The 22569-nt window shown below is 34.1% G+C and overlaps 2 protein-coding genes across 3 annotated transcripts; both read left to right on the forward strand.

Moving 5' to 3' along the window:
- Positions 1-3258: 3258 nt before the first annotated feature.
- On the forward strand, positions 3259-16391 carry LOC105828554 (venom carboxylesterase-6). Of its 2 annotated transcripts, XM_012666926.3 has the most exons (9): positions 3259-3322; positions 5426-5707; positions 11362-11681; positions 11766-11965; positions 12751-12947; positions 14255-14420; positions 14656-14855; positions 15264-15550; positions 15846-16391. In XM_012666926.3, exons 2-9 carry the CDS (start codon positions 5462-5464, stop codon positions 16048-16050), a joined length of 1821 nt encoding a protein of 606 aa, XP_012522380.1. In that variant the 5' UTR covers positions 3259-3322; positions 5426-5461; the 3' UTR covers positions 16051-16391. The 2 variants fall into 2 exon arrangements, with proteins under 2 accessions (XP_012522380.1, XP_012522381.1); XM_012666927.3 differs by lacking the exons at positions 3259-3322; positions 5426-5707 and adding an exon at positions 9277-9690.
- A 1793-nt stretch (positions 16392-18184) lies between these two features.
- On the forward strand, positions 18185-22450 carry LOC118647264. Its single transcript, XM_036291793.1, has 2 exons — positions 18185-18219; positions 22106-22450. Exon 2 carries the CDS (start codon positions 22130-22132, stop codon positions 22448-22450), a length of 321 nt encoding a protein of 106 aa, XP_036147686.1. The 5' UTR covers positions 18185-18219; positions 22106-22129.
- The last annotated feature ends 119 nt before the right edge of the window (positions 22451-22569 follow it).

Consider the following 22569-nt stretch of genomic DNA (forward strand, 5'->3'; position numbering starts at 1 on the left):
CATAAGCAACGATGCGACATTTTCGCTCAATTTAACGTGAAACATTGCCGCACAACACTGATAAATTTCCCTAGTGTTAAGGGCAATAAATAAATATCGAAAGAATTAAAGAATCTTGATCCTCGTATCTTTCTAAGTTTAACTTTTTGTATTTTTAAGGGACTCGCTCGTGCGGTTTCGTCCGTAGTTAAATAATAAAGCTCATTCTGGACACGTCGTGATACGCTCTCTATTATTCACCGAGCGCGGCACAAACCGATTTTTTCATTTAACGTGGGCGTCAAATTCGATCGACGTTTTTACGAGTTATAGGCTCGCAGGTCGTAAACGTTAAAACGACCGGCCGTAGTTATGGAACTCGACTCGAGCCGATCGTCTGAGAACCAGGGCGTCTTAAGAATATTCCATCCTGCCTGCGGACGGTCTCCGATAATTGAAGGCCGAGAACCCTCGTTTAACCTTTACAGCCAGCAGAATTATACTATTTCTGCGAAATAGTCGCTCAACGGGCGCTAGCGTCCCCTAGAATTCAGGCCCAGGCTCCATGAATATTCCGCGGGCCCGTTCTTATGGCCGCCGCGATATATTCCATGGTAATTCGGAGCCGATACCGACAAGCACGTAAACCTGCCCAGGGATGCAATAAAAGCTTCTAATTAAAATTCACTTAAGCGTTTAACTTAGCGCAGTTTGATGCTCTTAAAAAGGATAAAAAATAAAAGGACGCAAGACAAATTGCTCGTTAATTTGTTGTACATTAATTATTGTTAATTATATGTTCTAGGGATTTTATTTATATACAAAAGACTAAAAAATAAAATTTTTAGAATTTTTGCGAATAAATCTTAGAACATCGGTTTATTCAGAATATGCTAACGTTAATCTTGATATATAAGTAATATATATCATTTAATATTCTAAATATTATGATTAAATAATTTAATCAAAACTATACATATAATTGTACATAAAAAGTAGACAAACATGAGAAAATGCTCAGCTAGAAAATTGTACAAGATGTACGTCTTGTATTCCATTATCTGTTGAAGTGTTGTACAGAATAAGAATGTATATATGATGCAACAGAGAAAATGGTGGGAAGAAATGCAATCTTGCGAACTGCAGGCGGCGCCACTAATTGGGACAGAAATATATTGCAAATGTATAAATTTATTAGAAATTTAATATAAATTGCATAAGATATTTTGACTTTTAATAATTATTGATCATTTACTTGCAATTAGACATTGCAGTACAGTAGATAATATTTTAGCATTATAAATTACAATGTATATTGGTTATATCAAATAAATATTAAAGATGTTTGTTTAAAATATTCGCGACAAAATTGAAAAAAATTTTTTAAATAAAATTGCTGTTTGCTTCTATATAAAAAACAAATCTTTTTACGTACAATTAATATATATTTTTTTAAAAGTTCTAGCAACTAAGATGCGACAAAAAAATTTTTTTTAATGCGCAATACTAGTAATTATCAATATATTTTATAAAAATTATCCATAAAAACGGGCGCCTTTAAAATTTAAAATTTTACATGTAAGATTAATTCGATATTTTTAAAACATTATGTATCGATATATTATTAATACATTATGTATTTTTTCTTTATTATTTTTGTGCATATTTTGCATAAAATACAAAATTTATAGTAATTTACTACGTTATTTCGCTTCTTTACAAAATGGCGCGTTCACGTTTGGACGGCATCACTCTCCACCCTTTTTATAAGGGGTAAAACACCATTCCACTCACATACAAAGCCACCCTTCACGTAGGATCAACTTCCGATGCGAATACGAAAGTAACTGTAGAGTACGAGATAAATTTTTTTAATTAAAAGATGTAAATAAAACATAAGCTTTAGCTTTCACTTTCAAATATGTATGCGAATCGATCTTATTCATATTATTATTATTATTCTTATATTTAATTTTACTTTTCCTCTAATATTTATTCCTATATTAATTGCAAAAACGTGTATCTAAAGAATAAATGTAATGTAATATATTGGGCTTAGGTCGCTAAATAAGTAATGATTGTGCGGATCAGTAATTTTTGTTAGAGTATAAGATCAAAGGGTTTGAACTAAAGGGCATCCTCGGAACATTTTTGGAAAATTATTTCACTACTGATTCATACTACCATCTACTAATTTTTGTCGATAACTGCTAACACTATTTTAGGATACCGTACACTGTTAACGCGTGATAGTGATATACATAGGTAGAAATTATTGAAACCGACGGATGGTACTGTTAGATTTACGCGAAATATAAATTTAACGTTGTGCTACTAGAAGAATCAACCGATAGAGGGTGATCGCTGATTTCGTTTCCACACCTCTATTCAACATCGCATTATATACTGAAAAAAAAAAAAAAAAAAAAAAAATTTATTAGATTGAAATAAATATTTTTTTCAAATAATACCAAGCAGAAGTTTTATAAAAAATAAGTAATATTTATTTCAAATAAGATAATATTTTATATAATTTAGAAAATGTATAATACATCTTCTAAATTATAGAAAATATTATCTTATTTGAAATAAATATTATTTATTTTTTACAAAACTTCTGCTTGGTACTATTTAAAAAAATATTTCAATTTAATAAATTTTTTTTCAGTGTACGTTGATATAACTATTTTATATAGTGTTTAATTACGTGTTATAATTATATGTTGTAGAGATTTTATTTATATACAATTAAAAGACTAAAAAAATAAAATTTTTAGAATTTTTACAAATAAATTTCCTTAAAACATCCGCTCATTCAGAATGTTTGACATTACATATTTATTTTTATTATTCAGGACAATTTCATATCGCAGACAAATCTGTGGCCAAAAGTTGTTTCTATTTCTCATGTAATTTGTTACAAAATAAAACATGTAATATTGAATGGGAAAATGTTATTGTAAATTATTTTGTGATATTATTAGTGTAAATATTGTAATAATTGTATACTTTTATTAAATAAGAGTAGAATGTTTCTTAATAAAATTTATAATCGAGATTAAAATTTAAATTTGATAAAGTAAAGCAGCAGTATACATTTTATAGCGATAAAAATGTTTACTTTTTACATATATTATGATCAACGAGAAGAATAGTGTTTCAGGATAAACGGTTGAATCGAAAAGGATAAGTGAGAACAGAACCAGAAATATTTGTTCTGTCCGTCAGTGTGACGTCAATTACAGTCATCGATAATAACCCAAGCGAGCGACTCTCTCTTGACAGTCTTAATCCTGCCTTCGAGAAACACGCGCGTTCTTCGATACAGTCACGAAACCGCACGGTATACCCTGTCATTATATCATCTTCTCGATCTATTGTCTATAGATTAGTGAACTATTATTAACGTAATTCTCATAATCTGCCAATAATTTCTTCGTTTCTTTTTTGTACTAATATTCGATATTTGGACATTGGTGGCACTACAAAAAAAAGTAACAAATTTCTTGTTTGTGGTTGTGTGAAAGTTTTTTTGTAAATAATTTCTTATAAATTATTTACAGCATGTGCAAAACATAGATCCATACTTTTATTGCATAATTTTCTGTTTTTTCTAATATTAATTATTATTTTATAAATAAATTTAATCGACGGCACAAAAATTTTTTTTTTTCACATCCACGATCTGTCACATAGTCATGTAATCTTTAAGTGACAAATGTTTTGTAAAAAAATTACTTTTTGTAATTGTAATTGTATCATTTGTAATTTCCAAAATTTAGTGTTTCGAAGAACAAGTGTTGAAATAAGATCATGCATTTGGGTACATTATCGACTCGAAAATTACTTGTCACAGTGTGCACTTAAAAAATACTAAACAAGAAAGGAAGCTATAATTTTTTTTTTAATTAATAGTATTATGTGTAATGGTAGTTCTTTCAAGCTTTAAGATTATAAATTTTTTTTTGACGTTTATTTCAGGGCTGCTATTCCGTATACGGTTACCGATAGTTGTCGATACGATAAGTGTCGTTACGCATTTTGATATATGAAAATATGTGCAAAACGACTGTTATCGAATCGACAACTGATAGATAACTGTGTACGGAATAGTGGCCTAGAGCTGTGACAAAAACAAAATTTAAATGTAAACGTGTTTAATGTGTTCAATTTTTTAACTTGATTTATATTAATTTAACTTATCATCATACTTAACATTATCCTTATCGTCTTAGTGGTTCTTTATTAATTTCAAAATTAATAAAACGCGTGGCATTTAAAATTATTTTAATTTTCAGTCGTGAATAGGATTACGGAGAAAGTAAAATAATAATTATAATAATATGCCTGTACATCGCATCTGAGAGATCGATCATTTTTCATTAGCCACGAGTTGTAAGTACACTGCAAACCCAAGTGTGTAGTTTTACACACTTTAAGTGTGTAAACTCGTGTAGTCACTTTTTACGCGTTTGTACGTATGTATTCGTCTTTATCTGTGTAATTGTACACATTTTACTGTGTAATAGTCGGAATTCATTATATATTAATTGATCTCTAGAAATTATAAAGAAATCAAATTTAATTTTTATGTTTACACAAATAAAGACGAATACACACGTACAGACGCGTAAAAAGTGCCTACTGTAAAACTACACACTTGGGTTTGCAGCGTAAACTACGGTACAAGTCAAAGAAACTGTTTTTTCAAGTCGTAAATGCAAAGTAGTATTACGTAAAGAGCTATTGCTCTTGTTGTATTTCATAACTTTTTCATCATTGATCTTGAAATTTTTTTTCCTTTACGTAACACTACTTTGCATTTACGCTTTGAAAACGTTGCTAATGAAAAATGATCAATCAGGCATATTATTATAATTATTATTTTACTTTCTCCGTAATCCTATTCTCGACTGAAAATTAAATTCAGTATAAATATGATTATTTCCATAAAAAACTTTTTTTTAGTCCTGTCTATCTTTCTATTTATGAATATGTTTTCAAGCAACCAATTGCGTTTTGTCTTAATAAATTGCCTTAAAAGATTTGAAGTAAAATATTATTAAACAGACTAACATACTAATTATTTGCATTTTTTAAGAAATCACAAGCTACAAAAATTTTCATCATTACGAAATAAATATTACTATTATAAAAAATACTTTTACAAATTATCACTTGAAAAATATCAGAACAGTTTATATGTAATAGTAATAATTTTCATTATTATGTGTCACGACTGTTTCAATAACCGAACGCAATATAAATTTTTATATGTATAAAAATTTCAACAAACTTATTTGTAATATTGTTTTCTGAAAACTAAATTATAATAATTATTTATAGATACGCGCATTTATATTTGTATACGTTTAATAAAATAATTTTTCTTTCGTACAACAGCACTTTATAATTGATATTATGTTAACAAATATTGTCTACACAGAGATCATCGCGAAATCTCTCAACAGTCTGAAGCTGTATGGTGGAGACTGAATATCTCAGAGCATTAAAAATGAGGGAACATCAAAGTAACATATTGATCCTGTTAGGCTATCTTTGCGTCTTCGCACTTGATGCAAATACCGTCTGGGGTGATCATCCACATGTAAAAACGTCAAACGGTACGATACATGGCAGTACAATGCCCACCCGACTTGGAAGAAATATTTATGCATTCTTGGGAATTCCCTACGCTGCACCGCCAGTCGGAGAATTAAGATTCAAGGTAAAATTATCATATTTTTGCGCAAACGCGAAATCGAGAGATTCCTCGGAGAATCCTTGAATTGAATTCGATTCAATCATAACCTGAATTCGATCGAGGAATTCAAGTTTATTTTTTTACATAGACGGGAAGTCGCGAAAATAAGATGTCACATATTTCTAAAATATATCTACTAAAATCTACAGACATATTTCTAACCAATCCGAAGTATATTTTTTACGCGAGAAAAGATAAATATTAAAATTCCAGGATATAAAAACGTGTGATTTAAGACTTCATTTGTGACATGAGATATGTGCTTGCAACATACGTTAAAAAGATAAGTATTTATCGGACTCATTTTCATGACTTATAATATTGCGTAAACCTGTACCAGCTGATCGATCGCAGCTTTAGATTAGCTCGTTAGATTATGGCCAAAGGAAAAAATAATATGAAATTAAAATCCTAAGTTAATTAACTAAACCTGCCTGCTGTGTCCTTAATGATTTCTAATGACGTCTCTCTCTCTCTCTCTCTCTCTCTCTCTCTCTCTCTCTCTCTCTCTCTCTCTCTCTCTCTCTCTCTCTCTCTCTCTCTCTCTCTCTCTCTTTCTCGTGCGTTCACTTGAAAAGCTGCGTCACGGACTTTCGCGGCAATTAGTATGCAACAATCGCGCATCGTAATAACAAGAACGTCCTTTTTCCTTTGAGTTTACGCATCATACATTTTTCTTTCCACGCAATTACACAGCGCTGTTGCAACTAATTCGAACGCCGGTATCCCGCTTTCCTAAGTCAATCCTGAATAATTGCACGCGACATACTTCGCGTTCTCATTTCGCGAAAGTAAAGAAAAAAAACCTGAGTTACGAACGCGCAATCGGACAAACGTGATAATTTTTTCCAAGCACGAGTCCGCCATAAAAAATAGAGCCGATCTCAGCCTCGGCAAATAGATACAGGATGTACCACACGAAACTGCAGTTTTATTTGTTTGCAGATTCGCTTTGTATTCGTGCGATGTTCCGTCCTCGTCAATGCAGGTTTGCGCGTCACTTGTTGACTCTGCACGCACTACTAATTTTATTGGAAATCAATTTTATATTACAGTACGTAATGGTAATTTTCAATTTACGTTACATGTTCCGAGACAATAAATAGGAGATACAGGTTCAATAACAAAATTTGTTGACAAAGCGAGCTGAGAATGCCGATGTGTCGTTAAATGTTTATTGAAGGATAAAACAACTGAAAAAACATTCAAATAAGAAAAGTTTGACGTGTAAAAATTAGAACTTTTTAAAATTATTCGATATATTTGAAATTGCAACTATGCAATATATTTATAAAATAGAAAGTACGTTATCAAAGAAGTCTCTCGTATTTAACTAACAGAAGCACGAAAATTTCAGGCAATTGAGAGATAAAATTTAAAAAAAGATCGATTTAATTACGATAGTTTAGAAGATGAACCATTGCTCCAAATTTTATATATATTTTGTGATACATTTCGCAATGTGTCAGGAAATCATTATGCGAAATTAATAATCGTTGGAATTTGATTTTTAATTCAATCGAGACGTGTCGCACGTATCATAGAAATCACGCTAATCGTATTTTGCTCACATTAGATATTCTGCTAGTCAACTGCATTCGTCATTTAACGAGGAATGCTTTCTGCATTTTACTTAACGTTTGTTTCATAATATCATGCATGTTCAGCGATGCGTGTAATATTATCTAATTTCGTTAGATTCGGCAGATCAGAAAACTTGACACTTATCTTACAGAAATGTGTGTTATCACAGAAATAGAAGAAAAGCAAGATACGTCGATCAACTTAAGTTTAATTTATTATCTAATAATTATTCTTGCTTTGTAATTACTTGCTTGTAATAAAACATTCACTTCCAATTTAGCACAATAAAAATCTCCGTGTTTGCCGCCCACATTTGTAATGTTTCGTTTACCATTAATTAAATATATGATTATTTTAATATTTCACTCAAATTACGAAAGAAAAACTATATCGAGTACTGAGGTAGTTTAAAATATTGAAAATAAAAATCTTTAAGAAATCGTTCGTATCATTACTTTTCTCAAATCAATTCGGCGTGTTAAAATTGCCAAATTGAAAATGCCTTCAATTTAGTTATAACAAACAAAAAATATAAATAGGAAGTATATTTTACTCACCAGTCGCTGCGACGTTAACATTCTGCATGCTGGTGAATCTCCCAGGTTTTAATCCCAATTTTTGGTAATCCATTTTTGGTAATCCATTTTTGGTAATCCAATTTTGGTAATCCATTTTTGGTATTCACTTCACTTTTGCACTACCGTCACGATACGTTCACGTGTAATCGACGTCCGTTATTTTTCTCGATACGTAATAGTGAACGAACGTTTATTTCACGCTTTATTTATTTATCGAAGCAATTTTTACGACTGCAGCGATCGTAGCATTAACTCTCGCTATTAATTAATACCTTCATAATGCTAATTATAATATATTCAAGAAGTACCAGTTATTAAAAATTTATCTTTTATAATTTATGGAACAACTACAAGTAACGTCAAAACAAAATGTCACGATTACTATTACTTGTTGTTAATATTACGACGTGCTAAGAGGTCCCTATACGAAATTCTAGAAATGTAACATTTGCTACATCAGTTACACTAATTTACATATATAATATAAACGTAACGATATTAATTACAAGTGTATCACACTACTAATCTACAAAACAATTAACAGCAATTGCAACAATTGCATAATATATCGTTATCAGTGACTATATATACGTTGTAAATTATAAATATATCATATATATACAAATTAGAAAATATGTACATATATTATATATATTTCATATGTAAAATATATATGTAAAAATACGTTATAATATATAAACTTATAGTACATCAAGTACGTCAACACTTATTTCAATAATGAAATTCTTACGCGTTTTCAAATTCATCTTACCAATCGCATTAAATACAAATCCAGCTTTTATAAAGCTGAGGATAAATAAATTTAAAAAACCTCGGCTATAATTGATCCATGAAAAATTAAGTGATACTACGATCGCGTGACAGTCATATGTTTGCATCGTCGTCGGCATCTGTCACGTATAATGTAACTATCGCCATCTCGCGTTTTGACCGATCTCTATTTCCCAAGCTCGTACTACTCCGAATTTGCACTACGCGAATCAAATATGGCCGTCGAACCACACGAATCAAACATGGCTGCCGTGCCGCGCGTCGGAACATTCACGGGATACATGCACGTCGAATTGGATGACGCGAATGAGATGCTCGAGATAACTGTCGTCGCCAATCATTAACGATTACTCGAAATATCCGTGAGACGTGCCTTACACGTTCGATTCTCGAGCGCGAGTAGCACGATGGAATTTTCGGGAGTCGGCGAAATTGGCGCAAAAGCGGCACTCTACGCTCGTTGCCGTATCCATGCATTATCCCTATATTCTTCCCGATAATCTACTTCCGGCGATACGTTCGATAAGATTCCCGTGCTCGTTAACGCGAAATGGGGACGGATTCGTCTCGCGCGATACAACCTGTACGCGATACAACCTCCGACGACGGTGCCGACAAAATGCACACCGCGACGCGGACACTGACCGTAATAATCGTATCGCATATATCGCTCGTAACGTTCGACCGACTCGGTTTCCTCGATGCTCCCCGACGATCGGACGATGGTTTCTGCACCACGAGCGTCCGGATGGCTCCGAGTAATCGCGGATTCTATGCGCTCTGCGTAAAAAAAGAACGCGAGACAACCGTTACTTTTCGCTCCAAATTCGTACTGCGTCAATCAAACATGGCCGTCCCGTGGTCGTGCCTAGTGAGTCTGATATCACGCCACGGGGGCACGCCGGGTAATGCGCGAACATGGCTGCCACGATTGCCGGGGCGGCTTCCGTTGATACGCGACACCGACGGGACGGAATGTGCACGTATCGAATGGTACGAGGACGACGCGAGTGAGATCCCCGTGGTAACCGGGACACGCGAGATACCTGATTCGTCACGCTTGACGCTCGATCGCGCGGAAGACACGGCTACGGAAATCTCGGAAGTCGGCCAAAATAGCGCGAACGCGTACCAACACATTTCTACGCGTACTTTTCCGATAATTCGCTCTCGAACGACACGCTTCCGATGCTCGTGTGATTTTTGTGCCAATTGTCGCGAAACCGATCCGGAAATCGTCGCGCGCGAGTCACAACCTGTGCGAGATGTCGCGACGTGAAGGAGGGCGGGGGGGGCACTCGCCTTGGCGACAAACCTGCGGCGACGCTCTCGACCAAAATAAACACACGCCCGATAAGAGTACAGCGTGCAGCTCGCGAGTGTTCCTCATCGACGTGCACGTCTCGCACGGTCCTCGCGGATTCTCACGGGGCGGTCGATCACACGATCGATGCGACGACGTTAACACTCGGTCGCGAAACCCCGTAGAGCACGGAGCACGGCACCGCCACTTGTTGCCGGTCGCCCCCCCGCGACAGTAGCGTCTGGTTGCGAGACGCAGCAGCGTCCCCTCCGCCGCTAGCGGCAGAGCGACGAGCTATTCCGCGTACGCTGTGGCATTGTTGCTGCGTCTGCAATCTGATAACTTTGCGGTAGCGCCGCAGAGTCACAGAAAGGCTGCGTTTAGCAGAAAAAGCAGCTTTGCAACTGTTATAAAATCCTTCTACATGATTTGTTTTTGCTCTTAATTCCTGTTGGATTTAAACATATAAACCAGTTATGTAAAAGAATTTTACAACAGTTGCAAAGGTGTTTTTTTTGCTGAACGCAAGCAAACAGAACGGGGCACAGTGCACGCGTTTTGCTTGCACTGCACTTCATTAATGACGCCTCCCATTATTTGAGAGTCTCCGCAATAATTTACAATAATTCTTATGACAATTGTTGGAAGAGTTTGACACGCCGTTCGACGACGTGTTCTTTTAAACAATTAGCAATGCCTTAGGCCCCTTTGTACTCCCACACGTTGTGTATACTATTTTTATTACTGACAGAATACAGTCTAAGTTGTAATTATTATTTGATTGATAATGCGATTAAGATTGTTCGGCGGATATTTCGTTGCTTGATTTTCGAATAATCTTAGAGAATTAGTACTTTTAATTTTTAATAATTCAATTGCATTTAATTTTTGGTAATTTTTGAAATTGCATTTTTTAAAAATAATTCTTATCGATATGATCTTACATTTTTCGAAGCATTGGTTTTTGAACGCCAATTTTCTAATAAATATTTTCTTAAGTGATTTAAAAGTTAAATTTGAAGAAGTAGTAATTACCATTATTCTTTTATTTAAAAAAAAACTCGTTTCAAGTTTTAAATAATAATTAAAGAGATTTCTACTTTAGATTTGTTAAACGCAATTGTTTTGCTTTTGTCCATAAATAAATTTCAATAGCATAAAAATTTATTCCATCACATCTGCATGTACGTTGTCTCGAAGAATCAATTCATTCGTCTGATTTTATTTATTACGCATCATCGATCTGTCGTTTCGAACAAGCCTTCGCTTCGTTCGAATTGTGACGCAAATATCTAAATGATCCAGAATTCATTGCCTATTCATGCGAGCGAAATTAATTGCACGATATGTTCTTGTCATAGCCACCGCAACCTCCGATTTGGAACGGTGTCCTAGAGGCTACGACGAACGCCGAGATATGCACGCAACGGAACATCTATGTCTCTCAACAAGAGATTGTCGGCAGCGAGGATTGTCTTTATCTCAATGTCTACACACCGTGCATACGTTGCACCAAAGATCATCCGAATTTGCAGCATGACCGATGGGAAATCACCGATCGATTCCCAGTCATGGTTTGGTTCCATGGCGGAGGATGGCTCGCTGGAGCCGGCCACTCCGAATTTTATGGACCCAAGTTCCTGCTGGACTTTAATCTCGTTCTAGTCACCGTGAACTTCCGGTAATGAAGCAAGGATTAATATTTTAAGTCTGATCTTAAGTGCATATGTGTGTGTGTGACTAAATAATAGATTTCTCATGTTAGACTTGGACCGCTGGGCTTTTTAAGTACGGAGGATCTGGAGTGTCCAGGAAATCTGGGATTAAAAGATCAGCAGCAGGCTTTGCGATGGGTACACGAAAATATCGCTTACTTTAGTGGTGATCCGAATAGAGTGACCATTTTTGGCGAAAGTGCTGGTGGTGCAAGTGTTTACTACCATATGGTCAGCCCTCTTTCAGAAGGTGAAATTTTAATAAAATGATAAATATATTTTATAAATCTGCGGTACAGTTTATAAATAAATGTAGAATAGTGTAAACTATAAATGCCAATTAAAGTAAAGAGATATTTCACAGCGAAAAATTAGAAAGCAAGTATAATTAATTGAAATAAGTATTCAAAAGAATAGATGTTACATTATTTATTATTTTATTGAAGAAATATTAGTTAATCTGACTTTTATGTTGCGTATTTGCCTTAGACATATCAATTATTACAAAAGATTTCCTTGACTTGTTTATCAAACACTAGTAAGTTTAATGCATGTTTATCAGATTTTAAAAATTGATTCTCGAATCTATGATTCATCTAATGTTTCATCGTCATTTAAGTGATGCGTAATCAATCGCGTGCACATGTTACTTCACACATGATGCATGCATAATATGCAGTTTCGATTTACATTAAAACTCGTAATCGCGAATTCTCCATCGCTGTACAAAGAAACATGTTTCACAGTACTGTGATTTTCTTCCTAGAAATATTTTAATAATGTCAAGTAGTGAACTGCAAATCTGCAGATCAACGAACTGATTTCAAAATTAATTAATGTTTCATCGTTTCTTATTACTGAAAAAGGGATATCTAAATCTGAGGACCTCTAAATGCTTTACTTTAATAAGTTTAATTCTTCTTAATGATGCAATCGGACATCATTAGTAATATAATCTTTTGCAACATCATGCTTTAATTGGCATAACTCGTTTTGACGACTGGAAATTATTTACTTTTTTTTTCATCCACACAGGACTTTTTCATCGCGGAATTTCGCAGAGTGGCAACTTCTATAACCCATGGACTTTAACGTCACCGGGAGCTGCCAAAAAAAATGCCATAACCGTAGGTAAACATTTAAAATGTAATTCCGAGAATTCCAAGGAACTCATTAAATGCTTACAAACAAAGAGCGCGGAGGAGATTATTGGCACCGATCGTCTTTTCCAGGTAATGACATGAAGTGACAATTTTTTTAAATAAATTCACAATTGCAATTAATGACATTTTACAGCAGTGAAATAGTTGTTGCTATTCGATCTGAATTTTCAAGCTTAATAATTTTAAATATTCCTTGAATGATTTCTTTTCTGTTATTTATTTATTTCGATATCTAAAAGGATCCATTTAGTTGTCAATTGGTGTTTAATCGTCCGTATATGTGTGCGTACCATGAAAACTGTTATTCGTCAAGTTAAATCACGTGTGAAATTAATAAAGTTATGTGAAAGTTGAGCTCAGTGTGTCTAAGATAACATGCCTACGGGTCATTTATCATCTCTGATGTAATCTCGGTTGTACTTACTTAAGACTTCAGCCAGGCTCGTAGTACTCACATTTTACATAAACTTTCTACATAAAATGTGTCAAATGCATTCATGCGCGGCTATTAAAAAGTGCAACCACGAGATAAGTTCTGTATCTACGCGTGCATCAGTCTCGGAAATTATATGCGCTGACAGGTAGACACTTCATCGATACGGATACATATAAATTATTCGTGGATAGTCACGCAATGGTTTCGCATCGCTTACCTCTTTAATGTAGATATGTCTGAATGCAAAATTAAGATGAAGTTAAAAGGTGATCATTAACAACTACTTAAAAATCTTATTTGTTATTTTATATTTTTTAATAATAACGCTGACATCAAATTTATTAATTATGTCAGGAATTTTCATGTAAATTTCTTTTTCTTTCTTCTTGATAATGAGATGATAACATTTCATTTACTTAAAATTTTTATGAATAATGGATAAGCGGAAAATTTTTATGGATGATTCTTACATGTTACGTTTTAAAGATAAATATGAAATTCAGATGAACATATTGAAATAAAAAAATACAAGAAAAACCAGTTTAGCATGTGACGCATTATACACGCGTGCATATTTATATAATACTTTCTGTATGTGTATTCGATATTTTAATTTACATCTGTGTATCACGTACCTTTATCAGTTACAAAACGCGAGCAGCACTAAAATAAAGAACGCCTGTACGACAAATATAAAAGTTTCCTACAAAATTATTACACTAATTATATACATATAATATAAAAGATGTTTTATAAGAAAAGTAATATAAGATAAATTTCGTGTTCGACATGCAATTTTATTTTACATTTTTGGCGATCTTTTTTACTTTTTATTATTTTTCAACCAAGTAACTTTTCCTTTTTGTACGAGTTACATATGTTTTTGTCATTACTCCACGTTCTTCAACATTTAATTTAATTATAAATTGCTTTATCGTAGAAATTTGGTTACTGCCCAATGATACCATTCCGACCAGTAATCGAACCCGAACACGAAGGTGCCTTCCTGACAGAGGATCCATTAGTATCTGTACGAGAAGGTCGCCTTCTCGATGTACCTTGGATGACGGGAATTACTTCAGACGAAGGATCTCTGAAAGTACCAAGTAAGAGCAACGTGCTTGAATTCAATTTTTTGACAGCATCAGAAATAAATCTATCAGGGTCAGTTGTTCCAACTTCTTGGTAAACTTACCTATCAGATAAATATATGTTCGTCTTTATTTATTTAACAAAAAGAAATGAAGATAGACACATGCTTACCTGGTAGGTAAGTTACCCAGAAGTTGGAACAACCAGCCCTTAAACAAAGAAAGTATTTATGTGTGCAATGCTTTTCAGATATTTATGGTCGCGATAACAATGTGAAAGAATTGGATAAAAACTTTAAAAAAATTGCGCCTATCAGCTTACTTTATTTAGATAGGTTTAACATCACAAATGAGGATTTCCTAAATGAGATCAGCGATACCATTCGCGATTTCTATTTCGGCCATGATTCTATCGACTACACTGATAATTCCAGATTCAAACTCATTGAAGTAAGTTTAAAAATATAACTATATAATTTTAAATATTAATATCTGAAATGTTAGAGAATACATGACTTTACATTTGATTCAATTGAAACTTGCATATCATACAAATATCTTGATTAATCAACTTCAATATTTAAATTGTTTTAGTAAATTTTATAATTTAAATACTTTACTTCTTCAAGTAATAAATACATTTTATATTCTAATTGATAATATGATAGAGAATTTTCTCTTTTTTCCCCTTATAAATACAAATATTCTTACGCACATTATATTTGTGAAATTTATAATTATATAATTGTATAATCATTATTAACAGTTAGTACTCATAATTTTGTTACATTTATACAGAATTAATTTAACAAAATCATGTCTGTTAATTGATTAATGATCATTAACATGATTTTATAGATGTATAGTGATTCGTGGTTTAACCACGGTACTCACAGAGCTGTGCAAGACTTTATTGAATATCAAATTTCACCAGTCTTTTATTATTACTTCGCATATAAAGGAAGCGCGTCCTTCAGCATGATATTCGGTGATCCTACAAGAGATTATGGAGTATCGCATGCGGATGATTTGCAATATTTATTCCCTGTGGGCGAACAATTGTTCCCAAATGTAACATTATCCGAACAAGATAACGAAATGATCGACGTTATGACCACTCTTTGGTACAATTTTGCAAATTACGGGTAAGTGTTAATATATAATTGATAGCAATAGCAAGAAACTAAATTTAATTTATACAAGATGTAGAAAGTTTTTATTGTAAAAAAATTTTATTGTAATTAATATTAAACTAGTTAGATTAGTGCAAAGATAATTAAATTATTAAATTAATTTAATCATTAATCCAATGTTTCTCGTTAGACTTGTTAGATCGAATTTTTATATATTAGACATTTTTATTTCTGCGATTGAGTTTTCTTTTCGATAGGTTATAAAAAGATTCGTCTCAGTATAATATTGAATCTAATATATTTCTAGAAATCCTACGCCGAAAGTTACAAAAGTGATTCCATTGAAGTGGAAACCTGTGAAAACAGAATCCGCACCAGAATATCTGCGTATACAAGACTCAAAGAAAATTACTATGGAACACAGTCCTGTTTGGGAGAGAATGATATTTTGGGACTCCTTAACACGTCGAATGGAGCTCTATGACAATAAATTTAAACACGATGAATTGTAATTTGTATATTTACACATAAGTAACAAAGCCGAAAGCAAAGATGTCTCGCATCAAGCAAAGTGTGATTGCAAGAATCTTGAAATGCTAAAATTTTAAGAAATTTTATTCATTCATTTTTAAAATTAGATTTGCTTTTTATTAACTTTATAGAATAAATTGTAGTTATTTCAAAAATTTTTTGGATTGTAGATATAAATTAGGAAAATTATTTTACTAACAAGTGAGATTTACAAAGCGCATCTGTGTTATATAGATTGTGCACTTTTTTATTTAACAAGAGAATGATTCTTGCTTTTATTTTAAATTTTAAAATATGACCACTAGCATATTAAATATTAAAAATGTTATTTGTACAATTGTTATCGATATTATTATTAAGTTATAATATATAAATTAATATTTTAATATAAATAAATAAATAACATCTACATATGTATATATAACATTTTGTTTCACATATACATGATATAAATTCAAATAATTGATTTGATAAAAATTCACTCACCGATTGCTGTCACTGCTCCTGCTGCTGCTGCTACTGCTACATTCCTTTTCTGGTTTTGATTCTGAAAACGTGATAAATATTATTTCTAAACTCAAACACAAAAGCAGATAAAGAAATGTATCACTTGAAAAAATAGTATATTTACCGAGTCGCTCCATGGATGCCGCTTTCTGCTGACATCATCCTACTATTCTCGAACCGCACATTAACAACGATCGCCCGATACTTTATTCGGCACTCCCGATATTACCGATAATATATCACACACGAGTAAAACACGTAAACTGCGCGCGAGAATTTCACTTGGCGCGACCGTTACATTAAAAAAAATACGTGAAAGGACGGCTTCGTGGAAACGCAGGCCGAGGAAAGCGATGAGAAAACCGTTTGAATGAAAATTACGACTAGTAACGCTTTACTTCACTTTACTTAATTGGCACTCGGGATATTCTACCGAATTAACGTATCCCCTTCGAGCAAACACTTTGCTCGAACGTGCACGCGAACACTTCACTCGAAGGCAAACGCACGATGCCGCACTTTACACATGAATACCTCTGCTACGTACGATCTCACGTCTCGCGACGGCACTCTCGACAGTCTCAACATCGTAGTTGGGCACAATTCGAATTCTGAATACGCGAGACACACGCGAAACACGCACGGAGTCAACGGAACGTTCGACTGCGTATGACCAGCGCTGGAGCACGAAGAAGCATGGCTGCCGGCACGGCAGCGGCGGACGTGACCGTTGGTAGCTACACTCGGCGGTACTCGGCGCTGGTCGGCGCGACTCGGCGGCCGACTTGCCGAGTCGCGCCGACCAGCGCCGAGTACCGCCGAGTGTAGCTACCAACGGTCACGTCCGCCGCTGCCGTGCCGGCAGCCATGCTTCTTCGTGCTCCAGCGCTGGTCATACGCAGTCGAACGTTCCGTTGACTCCGTGCGTGTTTCGCGTGTGTCTCGCGTATTCAGAATTCGAATTGTGCCCAACTACGATGTTGAGACTGTCGAGAGTGCCGTCGCGAAACGTGAGATCGTACGTAGCAGAGGTATTCATGTGTAAAGTGCGGCATCGTGCGTTTGCCTTCGAGTGAAGTGTTCGCGTGCACGTTCGAGCAAAGTGTTTGCTCGAAGGGGATACGTTAATTCGGTAGAATATCCCGAGTGCCAATTAAGTAAAGTGAAGTAAAGCGTTACTAGTCGTAATTTTCATTCAAACGGTTTTCTCATCGCTTTCCTCGGCCTGCGTTTCCACGAAGCCGTCCTTTCACGTATTTTTTTTAATGTAACGGTCGCGCCAAGTGAAATTCTCGCGCGCAGTTTACGTGTTTTACTCGTGTGTGATATATTATCGGTAATATCGGGAGTGCCGAATAAAGTATCGGGCGATCGTTGTTAATGTGCGGTTCGAGAATAGTAGGATGATGTCAGCAGAAAGCGGCATCCATGGAGCGACTCGGTAAATATACTATTTTTTCAAGTGATACATTTCTTTATCTGCTTTTGTGTTTGAGTTTAGAAATAATATTTATCACGTTTTCAGAATCAAAACCAGAAAAGGAATGTAGCAGTAGCAGCAGCAGCAGCAGCAGCAGCATCAGCATCAGCAGCAGCAGCATCAGCAGCAGCAGCATCAGCAGCAGCAGCAGGGACAACAATCGGTGAGTGAATTTTTATCAAACCAATTATTTGAATTTATATCATGTATATGTGAAACAAAATGTTATGTGATAAACGTGATGCGAGATAAAATATTGCTCTATTTTAAAAGAAAAATATCACCAAGTTGATTGATTAATTAAATACTTGATTTTTCATTAATATTCGTAACGCTTTAAATAAAAATAATTGCAATAGCATATTAGAATCTTTTAATACTGAAACAAGAAATAAGAAATTAATTCCAATGGTAAGGCGTATTTTTCTAATGCTGAATAGATCTTGTAAATAGAGCAATAATTTCATAATGTAAAGAAAAGTAAAAGCTTATATTTTGAAATTTTATATTTCTAATACCAAATATCCAATACATTTTGCTCTTGTAATTACAATGCAAAACTTAGAAAACTTTAACATTCTGACAGTAAAAAATGTGTAATTTAAATCTAAAGTAGGTTAGTTTTACCTAAATACGATAATTTTAAACAATATGATTTAGAAAAATTGCTATTATTCAAAAATAAAATCATATTGATTAAGAGACATATATTTACACTGTTATTTACGCAATAAATTAATGAGAGAGCGATTCAATAAAATTTATCGTATTTCATACCACAAGTATATGCATCTGTATCTGCATCAAATTCAAACGACGATCTATAGAAACTTGTAGCAGTGTCGAAGTCACCCTGTAAAAAAAATACTAGTTAATACGAATAGTTAAATCTCTGTTTCATTATAGTTAAGGCCCAAAAGTATTACGTAAAAATATTTTTTATTCATCTGGAATTCTTTTATTTTCAAGATTAGAAATGTTACTTTAAAAAAATGATGCGTTATATTACATTATCGTTATTTTTTGTAAAAAATTATTTAATACCATCATTTAGAAAGTAATGATTCTTTATCTTATATTTTTGTGATGTTAAAGTAAAATATTAATTTTAAAATACATTATTTAAAAATTAATATTGAAACTTAAAACTCCAAACTGTATAATATATATAAGCTTTCTTTCATATATATTAAATTTATCTAATAATTCTTCTCTAATTTTTATTATAATTCACATTAATATTTTTATTTTTTATATACTTGCATATTTTGATAGCCATCATTGTTTTTGATGAAAGTTTATTGTGCATATGTGTGTGTGTGTGTGTGTGTGTGTGTGTGTGTGTGTGTGTGTGTGTGTACACACACACACCCACAGTAAACTTTCATCAAAAACAATAATGGCTATCAAAATATACAGCTTAAAATAAAAAGTACCAAATATTTAAAAAACTACCAACTAGAATTAAAACAACAATAAAAGTAACAGCTGAATTGTTACTATAAAAATGTAACAATATTATCATATTATCAACAAAAAAGTAACAATAACGAATAATGTATTGCATTCCAACCTTGATTATTTTTTATTGGTTACTAGCATTACAACATAAGTTTAAGAGTTCTTGAAACAAAGAGTAATTCACATTTTAATTTCTGTATTTGTACTTTAACCTTGTAGTTAAAACCTTGTACCTTTGCAGTTAAAAATATTAAAAAAAATTTAAGATGTCTAATATTTTGATCATAGCTGTATAATAACTTGTATCTAATAAAGTAATATTTAATTTACCAAAGCAGCATAAAGATTAGCGACAATGTAATGATTGATTATAAAGTCTGGAGAGTGCTATTGAGAGTGCTATTTGAGCGATCTCAAGAGCCTCGTGGAAATAATTTTGTGAACTAAGTAAAGACGTTTACGAGAAGTATACCTTGCATATCCTTCAGAGTGTTATCTAAACTCTGCCACAACAATCTAGTGCTTTGCAAGTATCGCCCACCACGCGCCAATAAAATTATGCAGCTATTGCTAAGGTCCAAGAGGCATAATGCTAATTCAAGGCAGTATATATTGATTATATTATGCGTGTAAAACCGAGTATGTAAGCATTAAAATACGACGAATTACCTTTTGCAAAACGAACGCGATTTTAGAACCAAGTCCTTGCAGAGTATCGTTCTGGATTCCAGTTGTCATCATCAGCCATTCAGCCATATCAAGTTGTTTTGTATTGCAATAACTGCGAGAATTGAACCATCTCAGTCACACGACTCATCTCGAAATTACCCTTATTACACATTGGCTGTAAATTCGAGACATCATCGCCTAATGATTTGACCTCAGATTCTGAAATCGAAGAATCAATTAATTTATATTTAGTTTGTGTTACGTGGTGCGTATGTATCGTGTACGTGTGTATTTGTGTGTGTTGTGTGTGCTATTACACCCACACGGCATAGGTACATACATTTTTTAATTTATATATAAATTATTATCGATTACATACGTCAAGTTTAGTCGTATAAATTTGTGAAATACCAGAGAGGAACCTGAGAGCGGTCATCCCGTCGTTTTAGGGGTCGGTTGTTCCAACTTCTTGGTAAACTTACCTGTCAGATAAATATTTGTTTGCCTTTATTTATTTAAGAAAAGAAAAGAAAGATTGACACGTGCTTACCTGGTAGGTTTACCAAGAAGTTAGAACAACCGGCCCTAGGTGGCCCTAGGTATTTCTATCCATCAGCGCTTCTACGTGTACAACGAATCCCGTAGGTAATGTGTATGACTTTGGGTTTCTTCTATGCTATGTTTATAATTATTTAGTTCTGTTCCATGCTATATCTGTACAGCGTCAGTATTGCATATTTATAGAATATGATTATGCACATTTGCATAAAACAGATTAAAAATATGATATTGTAAAATGATATTGATATTGATATTGTAAATTGATATTGATATTGATATTGTAAATGTAATTTATTATTACAAAGACACCTCACTTCAACTCGTTTCAAACTACTTCAAACTACGAATTGACAAAAGAGATTTTGAGACACGTTCAATTAATGGCCATATCTATTTGTTGTCAATAAAATAAATTATTGTTGCAAACTCGGTAAGATTCATAAGTTTTAGTGTTTAGTTCAAAGGACAAGGAAATTCATTATGGACGAGGAAAAAAAGAACGACTTTATTGAAATGGAGGCGAGAATGTATGCACCATTAGAGTGGGATTCACCGGAGATATGCAAAATACAGGATCTCAAGGAGGCGCAGTACGAAGAAGCTCTGCGTCTGATTAAAGTTCAGTAGCGAGAAAAACTAAAGAAAAAACGTGCAACAAACTTGCGTCGAATAGTTTAACGCGCAATTAATTACATCTCGATCGTGCGAAAAATATGTCAAAGACGTTTCCTCGAAACTTTTCCTTATTCCGCGTTTTCTCGTTCCTCTCATTTGCAAAATGTTTTTTTCTGACAAAAAATGCGCTTGAAAAATTACATTTATCGCTCGCGTGTTGTCGTCATGTAATTATTCAAGCTTGATCGAGAAAACGTGCTCTTTCAGAGAATTCTTGTAAGACATCAAATGGATTTGTGATTATACAGAAAAAAAGTGTAATATAGCCAATAACATTTGTGATTGCGGGCCGCCTACATAAAATACTCAATACAATAATATTTGCTATTAATGCAAGTACAATGTTGATACTGTATATATTATTGTATTGAGTATATCTAATTGGCAGCCCGCAATAACATATCTTATTGAATATATTATATTTTCTTTTCAGTGTAGTAATAATTAAATTTATTGAGAATAAAGGCCATTTGCATGTATATTTTCGTAATCGTAATCGTAAGATTTAGACCAATCATATTGCTCAAATCAGTAGTTGACTGAATTAACCAATCGTACCGCTCGATCTCTTACGGTGACGATTACGGAAGTGTACAGTGCAATGGCGTTAACTGAAAATAAAGGACTCGTCCGTTTCCCACGAATGTTGTATGAGAATACGAAGGTTATTGACTCTCTCGCAGCATCACTTCTTCCGGGAAGAGCCGATGTGCCGAGCGGTCTCCCTGCTGGAGGATCAGACGTCCGTCAAGGCGTACCTGGATCTTCTCAGGACCTGGATGAGGGACACTCTCAGCTTGGTTGCGATGAGCCGGGCGTCGGGGCGAATCGTCGGAGTCGCCGTCACGCGAATCAACAGTCACTCGGACAAAAGCGACACGTACAATCGTGTACAGGTACGCGACGACTACAAGATTCGTTCTAAGACGAGGGATAGGTTCGGAGGAAGGGGAAAAAAAATTAATAAATGTATTTCTCATCGATTTAGATTATCGAGGGGGACGCCTTGGAGAAGATCATGGGCCTGATCAACGCTCTGATAAAGCGGACGGACGCCGTCAAAGAGCTCGACTGCGACGCGTATCTCCGGGTCTACGTGCTCTGCGTACATCCGTCCTACCAGGGGAAGGGGGTCGGAGCGGCCCTG

This window comes from Monomorium pharaonis, chromosome 9 (genome assembly GCF_013373865.1).
Source record: "Monomorium pharaonis isolate MP-MQ-018 chromosome 9, ASM1337386v2, whole genome shotgun sequence".
Lineage (NCBI taxonomy): Eukaryota > Metazoa > Arthropoda > Insecta > Hymenoptera > Formicidae > Monomorium > Monomorium pharaonis.

What these genes read in the sequence shown, in the direction of transcription:
- LOC105828554 (XM_012666926.3), top strand. Translation starts at nt 5,462, where the DNA reads ATGGTGGAGACTGAATATCTCAGAGCATTAAAAATGAGGGAACATCAA. An exon ending in AGGATCTCTGAAAGTACCAA is followed by an intron (nt 14,421 to 14,655) that starts GTAAGAGCAACG and finishes AATGCTTTTCAG; the next exon opens with ATATTTATGGTCGCGATAAC. An exon ending in CCAGATTCAAACTCATTGAA is followed by an intron (nt 14,856 to 15,263) that starts GTAAGTTTAAAA and finishes ATGATTTTATAG; the next exon opens with ATGTATAGTGATTCGTGGTT.
- LOC118647264 (XM_036291793.1), top strand. Translation starts at nt 22,130, where the DNA reads ATGTGCCGAGCGGTCTCCCTGCTGGAGGATCAGACGTCCGTCAAGGCG.